The following is an 18555-nucleotide window of genomic DNA, read 5'->3' as shown; positions in this document are numbered from 1 at the left end:
TTTATCAAATCTATTGAAAATAAATCTTGATAAAATTGTCGCTAAAAATAAATTTTTTTTTTTTATAAATATTAATAACTTTTTAACTTTTTAAGTAATTTTTAAAATTTTTATCATTTTGACGAGATGCCAAATCAGACGGTAGTAAAGTTAGTGGTATAAATAGGAAGTGTGGGTAATGTGATATTTTCTTATAATTGTCTCTACATTTCATTTGATTTTTTTTTTGCTGTATCACTTCCTTTCTTTTTGCTATTGGATTCATATTTTTTTTTTTTTGTATCATTCTTTTTATGGCAAAAATTTGAGCAACAACAATCAAAGCACAACCTAAAAAATACCGTAAAAGAATTTATCAGTTCTTAAAATTGAACTCAATCTTCAAATTAAGAATTGTCCGTTCGTTCAATTGAACTCAATCTCCAAATTAAGAATTGTATTGAAAGTATGTAAAATTTTATGGGTTCGGATTGTTTCCAGTATGAGAGGGTAATTTTGGTGAAAATTGGGCCGAGCTATAAGATGGTCATAGTGGCTCACAATACAAAGGGCTGAGTAAAAAAGGCTGTAAAAGTTACTCCGGCCCAAGAGAGGTACAGAATTACTCCGGCCCAAGATACGTGTAAAGTTACTTCGGTCCGGAAGCAACTTGAAGTTAGACCGGTCTTGGAGTTATACCGGTCGCGAATCGTTAGTTCGGTCTAAACCGTGCCATGTACAGTGCATGAGAAGCCGACGTAAGAGAAGTAAAAGGAAGAACTAATTCGGCTCATTCTACGGCTATGCTTAGTCGTGTTTACTTCGGTCGTATTGGAGTTCGGCCATGATACAACCATCTCACTTGGTTTAAGCAGTGAGGGGGTGTTGAAGGATAAGTATTATCTTTCAAGAGTATGAATCCTAGGAGGACTCTGCATGGAGGAGTAGAAGTCCTACTAGGATTGTGCCACGCAAAACCTATAAAAGCTCACAAACATCACCTTAGGAGAGGTAACACATAACTTTGCTTTCTGAATACACAGAGCTTTTGTCTATTTGTCAAGTTTACTGACTTAGGCATCGGAGAGGTTTCCGGTACACACCCGCCGGCTAGCTCACGTTTGTGTTTTCAGGTGATAGAGCGACGACGTACGGAGGAGCGCAGACTTGGTCAACAGGATTATATGAGAAGGTTTATTTCTTTCCCGTACACAGTACATATTTGGGATAATTCGGTTTAGTTCGGTCCATTGGGTCTCTTTTCGATAATCAGAATCATTCACATTTTAAGATTTATTGAGTACATTATTTTTGTAAAAAATCATGTCAATCGGATAACGGATACTATTTATTCGAATCACTTTTGTTCCTTTTTTCTTTCTCATCCTTATTGATGTAATCTCATATGTAATGTATGATTTTTTCATTAGTAAAGGTTTTTTTTGCTGATCAAAAAAATATATTCGGGTCACCTTTGTCTGAAAAAAAATAGACGGTCAGAAAATTAACGAGGCGGTGTTTGGGAACTTGGTTTTTGGATTTTTTTTTTTGTTTTTGTTTTTTTCACTACAAGATAAAATGTTTTACAAAATAAAAAAAAAACAAATTCAAACAAAATATCACATCAAAACCCATAATCATTTCACTTTTTCTCTCACAAATATCATATCCAACCACAAAAAAATCCAATTATCTTCCCACACACAAAAATTTTTCTCCAATAATATCGTACAACTAAAAAAACCTACAGAAAAAATTCACTTCCCAAACACCCACATAGTGAAATATATTGAAATTAGTAAAATTTCATTTCATGAATTTGTGTTCAATGCCCTAATATAATGGTTAGAGTCTATTTATGTACATTTCTAAGTTAGAAAAATAACTGACTTACTAATCTCAACCAATCACTAAACACACTGTTTATTAACTGGATTTATAACAGACTCACTACAGGAAAACATAGCAAAAAACATGGAGTTTTAGCGACGCCGCGCCCCCCGTCGCAAAAAACGGTTTTTTGCGACGGTAACTGCACCTGTCGCAAATAATAGCCTTTAGCGACGGTACTGACCCGTTGGTAATGAAACCAAGCGGAGGGGTCGGAAATGCGGAAGTATTAGCGACGGTAAATAAAACCGTCGCAAAAAATCTTTTTTTTGCGACGGCATATATCATTTGCGACGGAAATTTGCCGTCGCAAAAAAAGATTAATTCAAACGGCGCCGTTTTGCCTTATATTTGCGACGGTCTACATCATACCGTCGCAAAAAGTCCAAAAAAAAAAAAACTTCTTCTTCCTGTTGGCTGCCGCTCGATCCTCCTCCCCAAATCCCTAACTTCACCCCCAAATTCCCCAAACGGCCTACGAGGAAGACAGCGGTGGTGCGGCGGCGACGGCTCCGGCGACAAGAGTGGTGCTCCGGCGACGACTCTCTCTCCCTCTGCGTATGCTCTCTCTCTCTCTCTCTCTCTCGGTCTGTGTATATATATATAAATCTGTCTATATATATATGCAATGTATATAAATCTATATATATATATATATATAAATCTGAAATCTGTCTATATATATATAAATCTGTTTATCTGAAATCTATATATATAAATCTGTCTATATATATATAAATCTGTCTATATATATGTATATAAATCTGTTTATTAATAACATACTTTAATTAAGAACATACTTTAATTAATAAATCTGTCTATATATATGTATATAAATCTGAAATCTGTCTATATATAACAGATTTGTCTCATGGTTATTAATAAATCTGTCTATATATATGTATATATATATATATATATATATATATATATATATATATAAATCTGTTTATTTTTTAATTATTATCAACATTTATCAATTATAATCAATTATTATCAATTAGTGTTTTTAATTTTTTTAATTATTTTTATGGTTGTTTTCATTTATATCTCTTCAACTATTATCATTTTTTTTTTCTATTTCATCCATAAATTATCAATTTTACCATTCAATCCTTCAAGTTTTTTATTTTTTTATTTTTTCCAAATCATATGCTCTAATTAGAAATAGTTTGTCAAAATCAGTAACAGTAACAACCTAACATAATGTGAAAAATTTTAATCTTATAATTTAGACAACCACATCATCCGGCCAAACAACTATTTTCTTATTCATATTATATTAGAGCATCTCTATCAAAATAGTTATTTTTATTTTTTTAATTAAAACAGTGATTAAATCACTAAATTTCAACTCCATTGAACTAATAACTATCAAGTTAGCTATTTTAGTTTTCGTAGTTTTGGCTCAGTAAATGCAGTTAGTAGTTTCAGCTAGTCAAACATTAAAAATATATTATTTTTGGTATTTTTTAGTTACTTGTGTTGAGTTTACGAACTTAAGAACGAAATAAATTAAACTAATACTTTAATTGTTTAAATCGTCTCAAATTATATTGGTGTTTAAGAAGATTCAATTACAAATAACCATGAGACAAACTCAATTATAAAGTTTTAATAATAATATAAACTCAATTATAAAGTCATGAAGTTTTATCTTTAACTAATGGGGGTGTTTTTAACCACGGAAAGTCAGTGGAGGTCTGAAAAAACTTTACTAACGAAATAAAATTTTGACAATGGAGGTTTGATATCATACACATGTAATGGTTCGATTACAAATTTAAATTGCAAATGTTTAAATAAGTCATAAAAATATTTAAGAGAAAATAAAAAAAATACAAAAAAAAAAACAGGATTTTAACCCTTATAATAAAAAAATCTTAAATTTTTAATTTAATTAATTTAAACCTTAAATAGGAATTTTAGACATTTCGTTAATTTGCCAAATAGGATGTCGAGTGAATATTTATGTGTAGGTATTATATTTAGAGTTACTTTGGTGAGATATTCTTGTGGATGTGTACAGATGATGGATAAGAGTTGGATTGATTTGCCAAATAGGATGTCGAGTGAATACATTAATGGGATTGATGAATTCCTTGTGTTTGCCTACACCAATAGGGTTGAAGGTTTGACGACCAGTTGTCCGTGTAGGAAGTGTGAGAATCGATACTATTTTGTACGAGATGGTGTACGGGAGCATCTGATTTTGAATGGTTTTTTTAAAAAATACAAACATTGGATTAATCATGGGGAATCTTACATATCTCTGCATAGTAATCGAGAGAATGAAACATTAGCTAATTTAGACATTGGAGATGATATGATTGGAATGATACAAGGGGCTATGGGAAATCCACATGCCGGTACAAGTGTTGAGGGTGATGAACCACAGGGGCCTGATCCCCGTGCATCTGAACCCCAGCTCGGTCCAAATGCAGAGACTGCAAAGTATTTCAAACTTCTTCAAGATGCACAAAGTGAATTGTATCCGGGTTGTCAGAAGTTCACATCTTTGTCATTCATTGTTCGACTTCTACATTTGAAGGTGCTTAATCAGTGGACGGACAAGTCTGTTGACATGTTGCTTGAGTTATTGAATGAGGCGTTTCCGTTGGGTGTGAAACTCCCGGACTCATATTATAAAGCTCAAAAGGTCACAACAGATTTGGGCTTCACGTATGAGACGTGGGATGCATGTCCCAACAGTTGCATGTTGTTTCGAAACGAGGACGCCAATCTTGATAAATGTGTCATATGCAACAGTTCTAGATGGAAATCAAATGGTGATGGTGGTTCAAATGGTCCTAACACAGGTGGCAAACAAGTAGCTGCAAAACAGATGAGGTATTTTCCTTTAAAGTCAAGGTTGCAGAGGTTGTTTATGTCATCCAAGACGGCCAAGTTAATGAGATGGCATGCAGAGGAACGAACTGATGATGGTGTCTTTAGGCATCCTGCTGACTCCCTTGCATGGAAAGATTTTGACCGTCGGAATATTGACTTTAGTAATGATTGCCGAAGTGTAAGGCTTGGCTTAGCATCTGATGGTTTTAACCTATTCAGGACGATGAACATAGTTCATAGCACTTGGCCTGTTGTGCTCATTCCATACAACTTGCCGCCATGGATGTGCATGAAGCAACCATTTCTAATTTTATATATGCTTATTGACGGCCCGAAAGGACCTGGTGACAAGATTGATGTTTATATGCAACCGTTGATTGAGGAGTTGAAAGAACTATGGAATGAGGGTGTGTCAACATTTGATGCATCAACAAATCAAATGTTTCAAATGCATGCAGCTTTACTGTGGACAATTAGTGATTTTCCTGCATACGCAAACTTGTCAGGATGGAGCACTAAAGGAGAATATGCATGTCCTTGTTGCAATAAGGAAACTACATCGTGTTGGTTGAAGCATAGTAGGAAACAATCATACTTGGGTCATCGCAGATTTTTACCTACTGGCCATAAATTCCGGAAGGATAAAGTATCATTTGATGGTAGTCGGGAAGTCAGACTCAAACCAAAATTGTTGTCTGGAACTGAGATGTTGCTACAATTAGAATCTGAGGGTATTTTAACCCAATACAATAGGGATGACCTTAAGGAGAGGCATAGGAGACAGGTAGAGAAGGAGAAAGCTAGACATCGCACCCATAGTTGGAAGAAAAAGAGTATCTTTTATGAATTGCCATATTGGGAGCACAATCTAATAAGACACAACCTCGATGTGATGCATATAGAGAAGAATGTTTGTGACAATGTGTTATGGACAATATTAGGGGTTGCAGGAAAATCGAAGGATGGTGTTAATGCTCAGCGTGATTTACAAGATATGAATATTAGAAAACCCCTACATTTACAGTTAAGAGGGTCGAATAAAGCCTATTTACCACCAGCACAATTCACGATGACCAAGGATGAGAAAGATTTGTTCTTGAAAGTGTTGAAGGAAGTAAGAGTTCCCGACGGGTATTCATCCAATATATCACGTCGTGTGCGCTTACATGATAGAAGCATTGGGGGTCTTAAGAGCCACGATAGTCATATTCTGATGCAACAACTTATTCCATTGTCTATTCGCAGATCGTTACCGAAGAATGTAATTGAACCCTTGATTGAATTGAGCAATTTCTTTAGACAATTATGTTCGAAAGTGAATCGTGCGACGGATTTGCAATATATTAAAGATCGTATCGCTGTAACACTTTGTCATCTAGAGAAAATATTTCCTCCGAGTTTTTTTTATATAATGGAGCACTTGCCTATACATCTAGCTGATGAAGCGTTATTGGGTAGAGCGATTCAGTTTCGATGGATGTATCCAATTGAGAGGTATCTTCTTACTTTGAAGCAATACGTGCATAATAGAGCTCGTCCTGAAGGATCAATTGCTAAAGGATATTTTATGGAAGAATGCATGAATTTTTGTGCACAATATCTCAGTGATGTGGAAACCAAATCTAGTCGACCCGTGAGGAACTATAGTGGTGCTGATAATTTGGGTCATGCTACTGGTGAAAACACAAGCTTTTATCTTGATAATACTTCTTGGGTACAAGCTCATCGGTACATCTTATTCAATACAAGCGCGGTTCAACCATTCATAAAGTAGGTTAAGTCACTCACTCAATATTTTATTATGTTTTATTGAATTTTCAACTAAAATTTTTGTATGGCTAAAATTTCAATCTACACAGCAAACACCTTGAAGTACTTAAGCTCAAAATACCTCGTGTCGACGATCATCAACTTCGGCGTGAACATTTTGAAACTTTTCACATTTGGTTCAAGGAACATGTATGTATTTAACTCTATAGATTCTAGTTACTTAAGTCGATCTACATTTTAAATTTTACATTTCGTGTTAAATAGGTCTAAACTTTGCGAAGGACTACTGATGTCATACTTTCTGAAGAGATTATTCTATTGGCAAATGGTCTTCATAACCTGGCAAGGAGGTTCAACGGGTATATACTGAATGGGTTTCGGTATCGAGTAAAGGCCATGGATGATCGTCGAGCCACACAAAATTGTGGTGTAGCTTTGAAGGCAGATACCATAAGTTATGCTAGTCGAAAAGACAAGAATCCTCGTCTGGGGTCTGTGTACTATTATGGACAATTGACAGATATTGTTGAGATTCGATATTCCAATGAGAAGAAACATGTGTTGTTTAAGTGTGATTGGATTGACAACATTCACGGAAAGAAAGAAGATGTCTTCAATTTCACGTTGGTGAACTTCAATCATTTGTTGTACCGAGATGATCGAATTACCAATGAACCTTTCATCTTGGCGTCCCAAGCAGAGCAAGTTTGGTATGTTGCAGACCCGTTACAACAAGACTGGCAAGTCGTGGTGAAGATGTCTCAAAGAGGTTTATTCGATATGAGTTCAACTGATCCACAAATCGAGCCATACATGAGCCAACAATTGGAAGAAAATATAATGCTTCGTGATGAAGAAGTTGGTTGGGTGAGGGAAGCCGCAGAAGGGGAAACAGTTGATGTTCAAATAGGCTGATATGTAATCAACATTAGTAATTCAATTAAGGCCAAGGTTGTAGTTAATCATCAATTTCTTAATTTACTTTGTCTTTGTAATTGTATTAGTTCAAATCATGTCATATTATAGTTGATGACAAACCATTGTCTGTGTTTCTAATGTTAATTAATGTTATATTGCTTGAAGATTATTATGGGAAGGAAGAGGAAGCCTGATCATCCCCGGCGCATGATGTCTGATGTGCTACATAACAGGACATCAGTAGCACCACCATTAGAGGAGGCATCACATCGGCCAGCATCAGAGGGGCCATTAGTGCCACCACCATCTGAGGGGCCATTACCACCGTATCGACCACCATCAGTGGCACCACAGCAGCTACCATGTACTCGGCCTCCACGCCTACCATCGGTGCGTCCACCATCAATGGCACCACAGCAGCTATCATCATCAGCTTATGAGCCATCCGCAGGTATTTAAATTTGCTTTGATTTGCATGAAAATTATTTACACATACATTTATTTATGCTCATTATATATAACTTGTTTATTCTCATTGTATTTTGCAGACCCTTCGACTTCTTCATAGCCCACATCAGGTTTATTTGATATGATTTGTATTCACATTATTTAAATTTGCATTTGGTTGTTACCATTGCATATTGTTTATTATTATTGTATATCGCAGGTCATGTTAGTTCTTCATCAACCTCGACTAGGCGTGGTAGAGGATGTGCCAAGGGCATTAAAGAGTGGGGTACTGGTAAAAAGCTGCACATACAATTTGATGGAAATTACTGCCTAATAGGGGATAACGTGGCCAAGTTAACTACTCAACTAGGCATTATTGTCCGGAATGGTAACATTGTTCCTCTTACATTTGTTGACTGGAACAGTGTGCCTGATGATATTGTTGATGCTATCTGGAAGGATGTGAAGGTAAAAGTATATTTTTGTCCACAAATTCGAATTCCAAATTTGTGTTATACTTAGCCTTAAACTTTGTGTTTTATAGGACAATTTGAATATATGTCCAGAGGAGTACAAGCCAATCTGCATGAAAAACTGCAACAACATATGGAAGGATCACAAGAACAAGCTTAAGGCTAAGTATTTCAAGCCTAGAAGCTCTGATCCTAATCTGAAGGATGATGTTCCTATGAACGTTGTGCCAAGCCAGTGGGAACAACTTGTAGAGTATTGGCGTACTTCCGATGCTGAGGTATACAATTACGTTATATTTATGATATGTAAACATACAAATCATATTTACATACTTACATTTGTTGAACTTGTTATAGAAAATTGCAAGTAGGAACGCTAAAAATCGGCGAGCTCACGGCATAGCTCATACCACAGGGCGTACTACTTTCTCTCAAATACGGTATGAGGTTTACATTTTATTGTTTTATTTTTCTATATAAATAAACATTGTATATTTGCAAATTATTTGGATTCTAATTTTCATATTTCTAAAAAAAAATTTAGATGACCAGTAAGGGGGAGTCTACTGATAAGATGAATGTTTGGCTTATGACACGTAGAGTAGATGACCCAGAGGTTATCCAGACCTTGGTAGTTTCCAAACACCTTTGATTGTATTTAAAGTTTATTTTTTGTGTGTCAACCATCTTAATTTCGCGTATACTTGTGTGTCTTATTCAATACAGGATGAGTTTAATCGTCAACTCTCTATGCTACCTGAGGATGGTCGGACTTTGGAGGCTAGGAATGCCATTTTCCATGAGTTGATAGGTCATGACAGACATGGATATTGTCGCACATACGGGAGAATCGTGCCTCGGAGAGTGGTGTATAAGGATGGTGCTGGGCCATCACAGTCAACACCCCATCCATCGACTATTGATCAGATCACGCAGCAGGTTCGTGCTGAGCTAAGGGATGAGTTGAGGGAGGAGCTGCGAGCAGAGTTCTCTACACATTTGCCGCAGATGAGAGTTGAGATGATGGCCCTTGTGTCACAGGGGGCGAGTGTGGATCCCAACAGACAGGTTCCATATAAACATCACAATTGTTTGATAGTTCAATTTTCACTCAAGATTATGTATGAAATTCGAATATGATTAACACATTATGCACTGACTAACATAGGTTCCTGATGCATCGAATGGCCACCGGGCATTTAGGGAATCTGCAGAAGACGAGAATCCATATACACCACCACCAGAAGATCAGGTATAAAATTTATCTTTGCATTCTAAGCTAAAATGCATCTTTGCGTTCTTTACTTGAATTCGAGGCGTTAACGCCCCAAAATCAGCAAACGGCATCAGTTTAGGACAAAACTTGGCACACACGACCGCCTAGGCACGAGAGACTTGTGGGAGAAGACGGGGCTCGAATCGGGTTCCCGGTTTGGGAGTTAGAGCCGGATTTCACTTTAGGCAAACTACTTCCTTAAGAAACTTGAATTTGAGGAGTTAACGCCCCAAAATTACCAAACGGCGTCGGTTTAGCACGAAACTTGGCACACACGACCGCCTAGGCACGAGAGACTTGTGGGAGAAGACGGGGCTCGAATCGGGTTCCCGGTTTGGGAGTTAGAGTCGGATTTCACTTTAGGCAAATTACTTCCTTAAGAAACTTCTTTTCGAGGCGTTAACGCCCCAAAATCACCAAACGGCGTCAGTTTAGCACGAAACTTGGCACACACGACCGCCTAGGCACGATAGACTTGTGGGAGAAGACGGGGCTCGAATCGGGTTCCCGGTTTGGGAGTTAGAGTCGGATTTCACTTTAGGCAAACTACTTCTTTAATAAACTTCTTTTCGAGGCGTTAACGCCCCAAAATCACCAAACGGCGTCGGTTTAGCACGAAACTTGGCACACACGATCGCCTAGGCACGAGAGACTTGTGGGAGAAGACGGGGCTCGAATCGGGTTCCCGGTTTGGGAGTTAGAGTCGGATTTCACTTTAGGCAAACTACTTCTTTAAGAAACTTCTTTTCGAGGCGTTAACGCCCCAAAATCACCAAACGGCGTCGGTTTAGCACGAAACTTGGCACACACGACCGCCTAGGCACGAGAGACTTGTGGGAGAAGACGGGGCTCGAATCGGGTTCCCGGTTTGGGAGTTAGAGCCGGATTTCACTTTAGGCAAACTACTTCCTTAAGAAACTTGAATTTGAGGAGTTAACGCCCCAAAATTACCAAACGGCGTCGGTTTAGCACGAAACTTGGCACACATGACCGCCTAGGCACGAGAGACTTGTGGGAGAAGACGGGGCTCGAATCGGGTTCCCGGTTTGGGAGTTAGAGTCGGATTTCACTTTAGGCAAATTACTTCCTTAAGAAACTTCTTTTCGAGGCGTTAACGCCCCAAAATCACCAAACGGCGTTGGTTTAGCACGAAACTTGGCACACACGACCGCCTAGGCACGAGAGACTTGTGGGAGAAGACGGGGCTCGAATCGGGTTCCCGGTTTGGGAGTTAGAGTCGGATTTCACTTTAGGCAAACTACTTCTTTAAGAAACTTGAATTCGAGGCGTTAACGCCCCAAAATCACCAAACGGCGTCGGTTTAGCACGAAACGTGGCACACACGACCGCCTAGGCACGATAGACTTGTGGGAGAAGACGGGGCTCGAATCGGGTTCCCGGTTTGGGAGTTAGAGTTGGATTTCACTTTAGGCAAACTACTTCTTTAAGAAACTTCTTTTCGAGGCGTTAACGCCCCAAAATCACCAAACGGCGTCAGTTTAGCACGAAACTTGGCACACACGACCGCCTAGACACGAGAGACTTGTGGGAGAAGACGGGGCTCGAATCGGGTTCCCGGTTTGGGAGTTAGAGCCGGATTTCACTTTAGGCAAATTACTTCCTTAAGAAACTTGAATTTGAGGAGTTAACGCCCCAAAATCACCAAACGGCGTCGGTTTAGCACGAAACTTGGTACACACGACCACCTAGGCACGAGAGACATGTGGGAGAAGACGGGGCTCGAATCGGGTTCCCGGTTTGGGAGTTAGAGTCGGATTTCACTTTAGGCAAACTACTTCTTTAAGAAACTTGAATTCGAGGCGTTAACGCCCCAAAATCACCAAACGGCGTCGGTTTAGCACGAAACTTGGCACACACGACCGCCTAGGCACGAGAGACTTGTGGGAGAAGACGGGGCTCGAATCGGGTTCCCGGTTTGGAAGTTAGAGCCGGATTTCGGTCCAGTCAAAATTATTTACTAAACTATCTTTCTAATTATATAGTTGTCAATTTTTTTTTATATTTTTCTATAATTAAAATATTAACACATTATATGGTTTTTAATTATTTTTATCTTGTTTTTTTCGGATATTTCCTGAGTAGCTGTTGTCTTTTTCTGGAATGCGGGCGTATCAAGATTATGACTAATTTTTGTTTTTGTAACCCACGAACGAATGAAGACGAATACTTTTGATTTTGATTTTGATTTTGATTTATGTTATTTAAATTTGGGAGCAACATTATGTATGTATTATGCGACGTTATGTAGTGGCATAATTTTTATTGTTATGAATTTTTATTTATGTATTGCTATGAATGGAACAATATTATTAATTTTCATTATTTGTCAATTTTTGTTTATGTACGTATTTATATTATTCTGTAATTTTTCAATTTTTTATACTTATTTTTTATCTAATACAGGTTATTTTAATTTTTTTAATAATTTATCAGCAGGTTTTTTTTTTTTTTAATTTTTTGAGACGGGAGAAGAACCCGTCGCAAAAACCATTAATAGGCTTTTGCGACGGTACCAACACAGTCGCAAAAGCTGTCTTATTGAATGTACAGGACACCTTTAGCGACGGTAAACCGTGTCGTCGCCAATACTTATAAGATGCCAGAGCCTTTAACGACGATAATGTTCCCGTCTCAAAAACTCACTTTTAGCGACGGGAATTACGTGCCGTCGCGAAAAGTGATTTTTCCCCCATTATTTGCGACGGTAAAAATGCCGTCGCAAAAAACACACCTTACCGTCGCAGAAACTAATGGCGACGGTACTTACCGTCGCGAAAGGTCTTTTGCAACCCCATTACCGTCGCAAAAAGCCACATTACCGTTGCAAAAGGCATTAGCGACGGCTTCCGAGAGCATTTGCGACGGCCGTTTACCGTCGCAAAAAATAAATTTTTTTGTAGTGACTGTTGACCACCTCAACTCTCTTCACCAAACAAACTGTTTATTAACTGAATTTATAATAGACTGTTAACCCCCTCAAGCCTCTTTAGCAACTATCATGTCTTGTTGAAGTATTGCAAAGTTGTTATCGGATGGAGATAGTGACAAAGGACTTCTCTCGTCGTCAACAGACTTACAAGCTACTTTTTTTCCTATTGTTCCGCTTCAAATTTTTTTATTATTTATTAACGAGCGATGGCGTTATAGGTATTGATAAATTGATTCAATTTTTTTATTATTTATTATTGATGGATGGAGTTATAGGTATCGGTAAATTGATTAAAGTTAGTAATCTTTTAATTTTTTGTTTTTTGGGAGACTAACGTATAACACTTAATAGGTAAATTTATTGTCAAATAGATCCTATAATAATTAATAACGTTTTTTTATTAAACACTATTTAAAAAAATCACTAATTGTTAATTTTTAGCGACATTTTGAAAATTGTGTCCAAAAAATATCACTGATTATAAGTTTTAGCGACAGTGTAACAAAATCATCACAAAAAAAGTCACTAATTTTTAAATTTTAGTAACAGCTTGAAAAAAAATTCACAAAAAAGTTATTAATTATAAGTTTTAGTAACAATTTATAAAAATCGTGACAAAAAAAGTCATTGACTGTCAATTTTTAGCAAAATATGCAAAAACTAGTTGTAAAAAGATTATTTTTAACGATAATTTTATTAGGACTTACTTTCAATAGGATTTAATGAGAATTAAGTCAAACTATTAGGACATGTAGGTAATTTACAAATTTATTTATTTATTTTTATTTATTTTTTTTGGGTTATGCCATCTGGGCGAGGCTTACCAGACATCCATATAGATATTGGGCCATATTTGCTTTCATATGGACAATTAGGTATTGGGCCAGCCCAAGTTAGCTCTCAAAAACACCATGATCATTCGTATGATAAAGATCCAGGCCCAAAAAAATCACTCCAGGCCCAATGATTGGCTCTAGATGTTTACATCACATTTTATACATCAATGAGTAATATAAACTCCTCATTTTAAAACAAAAAAAACCGAAATAGTTTTTGATTACCAATGATAGTGGATAATTATATGTTAAAATATTATTTTTCTTTATAAATTGTCCAAAAGTTAGGTTGGTGTTTTTAGCCTTCCTAATAATCATTATTTTATTACAAATTTCATTCTCATGTTGAGCAAAAAAGTTGTGTGTTTGTGTTTTGTCTCCAAAGGATAAATGGGACCACGTTAATGTTGAGTTTAGATTATAAATTTGTATTGAAAAAAATTTAAAGATAATAAATAATTTTAAAAATTTGTGAACTATGTGATATTTTTTTTTTTAATTTTGCAAACTTTTTAAAAAAAATTATACTCATAAATTTTATTCAACTAGACAAACAAAATAAAAAAATAAAATAAAATAAATTGAAAAGGTAGATTTTTTGGCCGTACTTTTTAAATTTTTAGTATTTTTTTATTTTACATTTTAGATTAGGGGAAATCGGTCTAAGGTCCCTATTCAACTTTTAGTAATAGATTAGGTCCACAATCTGTTCTTTTGTAGTCTAAGGTCCCTCACCCCATTCCCACTCCTAAACTCACCCATCTCACACCACTCTCACCACCAAAGGAGTCCACCCTCCACCTTGTGCTCGCCTCCGCAGCGACACAAAGAAGAGCAAGAAGAAGACCTACACCAAGCCCAAGAAGATCAACTACTCCACCACTTCTACATTCATCCTCTTTCTGATTGCTTGAGATTTTGTCAACCACTGCTTCCATGTATATAACTTTCACTTCTCTCTTCTAGTTAATGCCGTGGGCTCTAGCAATTGCCTGTTCCTCATTTTTTGGGTTTGGATCGGGAGCATATATGATGACTGTGTCACCAATGGAGATCCTCCACGCACCTGACCTCGAAGCAGGCTCCGCAGATCTGCGCTCTCTCAAACACTGTGCTGCTCAGCCCCGCCGTCGACATTCCGTACCCGTCCTTCACCAGGTCGCCGTACCTACATGCTCCTCCCACTGCGTCATGGGGGTCCGCCGCCGCGTAGTAGGTGGCATGTGCGGATCTCTACTCTGTAGAAGTAAAACTAGTAGTAGTAGCACTACTACTACCACCCCACCAGGATGATGATGATGATGATGATGATGAGGAAGGAGATGGGTTGGATGATGAGGAATAGTGTGCGGTTAGTAGTAATAATCCTGATGCTAGAGTTAGTAGGAGGAGAAGTCTCAGATTTTGTATCAGATTAACAGACATTTTCAAAGCCAGTTAGAGAGAGAGAGAGAGAGAGAAAGAAAGAGAGAGTGGTAGTAGTAGTGGGCAAGGTCTCAAAGCATTTGATGTCTTGTTGTTCTACAAGGTTGATAACTTCGGCAAGGTTCAGAGGCCGAGTATGTAAGCAAATCAGATTGAATTTTCTCCGAATTGTGTGAATTTTCTCTTGATGTGTGAATTTTCTCTGGACTATGAATTTTCTCCAGATGTGTGAATTTTCTCTGGACGTATGAATTTTCTCTGTGCCGACTTGCAGTTCATAGTTTTCACACCTGTGTTGACAGGTAACAAAAATACCCAAAAGAGAAAACCTAAAAGCTAAGAAGGTGTCCAATAGAAACCCATATTCATGTTTCTTTTATATACATATATATCCAAAAATTCAAGCCTTGTATTTTTGTTAATATAATACAGTTTAGTTTGTCAAGATTTTGGATTTTCTCTGGTAAAGGATTTGAATTTTCTCTGGTTTCATAGAGAAAAGATCCTATACAAAAACAAACAATTTTGTTCAGATAAATTTCATTTTTCTCTAGAGAGAAGGGAAATTTCTCTGGATTGGAGAGGAAGAATTTCTCTAGTTTGGGTTGGAAATGGAGAATTTCTCTGGGTTAAGTGAATTTCTCTGGATTGGAGATGAGAATTTCTCTGGTTTTTAGTGAATTTCTCTATGCAGTCCAGAATTTCTCTGGAAATTTTTTTTGAGAAGTTGCCTTTCTTTCTCACCTTTGAGAAGCAAGGAAGTGAGTTGAGGTAGGGGAATTCCTATGTTCAAAAAAAAAAAGAGCAGAGAAATTTAGAAAGTTTAGGGAAGTCCGGAGAATTTTCTCTGACTTGAATTTTCTCTGACTTGGAAGACCAATTTTCTCTGACTTGAATTTTCTCTGGACCAATTTTCTCTGATTTGAATTTTCTCTGGACCAATTTTCTCTGACTTGAATTTTCTCTGGACCAATTTTCTCTGGATTGATGTTGAGGGACCTTAGACATCATGAAAATATTTGATGTCCTTTATAATGTAAAATCATAATATCAGGGACCTTAAAAAAAATACCCCTTTAGATTAATCTACATTAGGCAGATCCAAAAAGTTCAAAAAAAAAAAATTACTAAAAATAATAAAAACTAAAGAAAAATGATTTTCTCAGGAATAGTTCAACTATTAAACCAATCAGCTTATCGTCTAAGGTTCTCAAAAGAAATTTAAAAAGAAAAATTCTTACTAATGAAGACCCAAATTTTTTTTAAAAATATTAATAGAAGGTCTCATTTTATTAGTTAAACATGTTTAAAAAAAATGAAAAATAAAAAACTTTACACGGGTTACTAACCTCCATTATTTCAAAATAAATAATTAATTATTATGAGGAGTAGGTCTAAAATAGCAAAAATTGTAGTCTTGTGCTCAAATTCCCAAAAAACAATATGCACAAAAAAAAAAAATTATTTGGTGTTCTTGTGGTGTGACGTGACGATATTTTTTATTAATTACAATATATTATGTTTTTGTTATTTTTTAATCACTTGATATAAAATTATGAATTTTATTTACTTTATTAAAGAGCATCCTCATCAACTTTTTCAAAGTCATTTTTTAGTTAATAAACTTTAAAAAATCAACTTCATTATACTTACTTTTAGCTCGTTAAAATTTATGTTTGCTACAGTATCTCATTACAACAAGCGAGATACTGTTCATCGCTAGATTAGTGTTATCGAATGTCCGCTCGGCAGGTCAACCCGTTAGCGGCAACTTTTTTTTGTTGTATTTTTTAAAAATTATTTGACTGTTAACTTATCAATTTAATTAAAAAAAGACTAACAAATATAAAAAGAAAATAATATTTTAATAAAAATAAATTAGAATAAAGAGTTTGATACCATAAGTAAAATAACAAAATAATTTTTATTTGACTAAAAATTTGTAGAGATCGGTGTGAATACTCTAATGACAACGTCCCTAAACACTTCGTGGGGATGTCCTACTAGCACCAAATAATTTCTCGCACAAGAAATGGTCGTCAGTAATAATGCAATAAAAGCCTGCATTGTACTGCAAAGCCTGTTTTTTTAATTTTTGTTTAAATTATTTTTGGGGGGTATTGGGGGGTTTAAATGCAAAGGAATGACAGGTCGCATGCATGCAAGCGTGGTGGATGTCAAAAGCTACAAACACACACACCCTCCCACTCCACTTTTAGTCAAACCTCTAAAAGACAAGAGTCAGAGGTCCCCCCCACCCTCTGCAATTCAATCTGACATGAACTTCCACCTGAAAGTGTATCTCTCTCTCTCTCTCTCTCTCTCTCCCTCTCTCTCTATCTCTAACAAAAAATTATGACATATGCTTTTTGGTAAAATTTTAATATTTTAGGTTGGATTCTTCTCGAGATTCGTTATAGTTTTAATTTTTATTAAAAAATATAATAATATTTGAAAGTTCTAATACAACTTTAATGATGTGAAAAGCAACCATGTAAAGGTAGGGCCTACACTCCTCTCTCTATCTCTCTCACTCCTCTCTCTCTCTCTTCCACCTCATTAGTGTTCCATTTAGAGTTCTCAAATTAAAAATATGTATCATTATTGTAAAAAATATATGAAAAAATAAAGAAAATGATGTGATAATTTACTGACTTTTTAATTTTTTAACCAAAGTATATAATTGCTAGACAAAACCTAAGACAAAACTTCTAAATTTAGGCAAACTCGTTTGGCAAATGACTTTTTTAGTTAGTTTTTTTGACTTTTTTAACTATTTTAGCTTGAGACTTTTTCAGTTGTTTGGTTTTTTTGTTTAAATTTTTTGACTTTTTGATTTTGGAATGACAAATTTTTTTTGTCCTTGTGATTTTTTAATTTTTTTTTGTCTTTTTGTAATTTTTTAGCCTAGGATGATAACCAAACGAGCACTCAGATTCGTTCCATGCTCAGAAAATCACTACTATGATTAAGTTTTTCTATTTAAAAACAAAAAAAAAAACAAAATTATATATATATATATTTTTAAAAATTTATTAAAATTAAAATTTTTAATTATTTGATCAAAAATATTTCAGACCTCTAAACCAAAAACTCTAATAGCTTTATGTGGGTGTGAGTCCACATAATGAGATGTTTTGGCCTTTTGTTTTGTTCTATTTTGTTTTATTTTTTCTTTATTTTCCAGCTCATTAAAACTAATTTAGTACTCCAAACTTAAAGCTATCAACCACGGTTCTTATTTGATTCCACTTTACTTATAGTGCCCATTGTTAAGTCCTCATCTTTTAACAATGACACATGCCCACTGTATCTTCAAAAAAAAAAAAATAAATAAAATAAGATAGCAAGATCATATGACATTAATTTATAATAAAAATTATGGTTTCATTGTATGTAAATGACTTTTATTTCATTTTGGTCTATAAATTATAAAAATTTTAGTACTTTAATTTAAAATCTAATAATCGTTATATTTTGTGTCGAAAATAAAATAAATTATAATTTTACCCCTAAAGTAGGGCGTCTTTTCTCACTTTGATTCCTAAATCTCAAAAATAGTTGAACTCAAAAAAAGTAATAAATAAATAAATAATTTCTCTAATTCACACTATGCCACATTCCACTAAAATATTATGTCACTACACTTAAATCTTTACTTCCCTTTTCACCTCACTCCCACAACCAACTACCTCGCCTCCCTCATCTCAAGAAATTAAATAAGTTTTGTGGGACATA

At 35.7% G+C, this 18555-nt stretch overlaps 1 protein-coding gene and 1 long non-coding RNA gene across 2 annotated transcripts; both read left to right on the top strand.

The window, feature by feature from the left end:
- The first annotated feature begins 7317 nt into the window (after positions 1 to 7317).
- LOC145805850 (uncharacterized) lies at positions 7318 to 7972 on the top strand. The gene is made up of 3 exons (XR_014348006.1): positions 7318 to 7440; positions 7573 to 7858; positions 7956 to 7972. It is a non-coding gene; the product is annotated as an uncharacterized LOC145805850 (long non-coding RNA).
- A 24-nt stretch (positions 7973 to 7996) lies between these two features.
- On the top strand, positions 7997 to 8810 carry LOC145805257 (uncharacterized). The gene is made up of 4 exons (XM_082900363.1): positions 7997 to 8003; positions 8195 to 8325; positions 8402 to 8608; positions 8688 to 8810. Exons 1-4 carry the CDS (start codon positions 7997 to 7999, stop codon positions 8808 to 8810), a joined length of 468 nt encoding a protein of 155 aa, XP_082756489.1.
- Positions 8811 to 18555: the final 9745 nt, after the last annotated feature.

Source organism: Camellia sinensis, chromosome 13, assembly GCF_055761805.1.
Source record: "Camellia sinensis isolate YWXY chromosome 13, ASM5576180v1, whole genome shotgun sequence".
In the NCBI taxonomy this organism is placed as follows: domain Eukaryota; kingdom Viridiplantae; phylum Streptophyta; class Magnoliopsida; order Ericales; family Theaceae; genus Camellia; species Camellia sinensis.
Note: the sequence above shows the minus strand (reverse complement) of the source record. Positions and strands in the feature narration are given on the sequence as shown.

Bases quoted from the DNA above. Each gene is read 5' to 3' on its own strand.
- LOC145805257 (XM_082900363.1), top strand. The intron at 8,326-8,401 runs GTAAAAGTATAT...TGTGTTTTATAG, and splicing joins CTATCTGGAAGGATGTGAAG to GACAATTTGAATATATGTCC. The intron at 8,609-8,687 runs GTATACAATTAC...AACTTGTTATAG, and splicing joins GGCGTACTTCCGATGCTGAG to AAAATTGCAAGTAGGAACGC.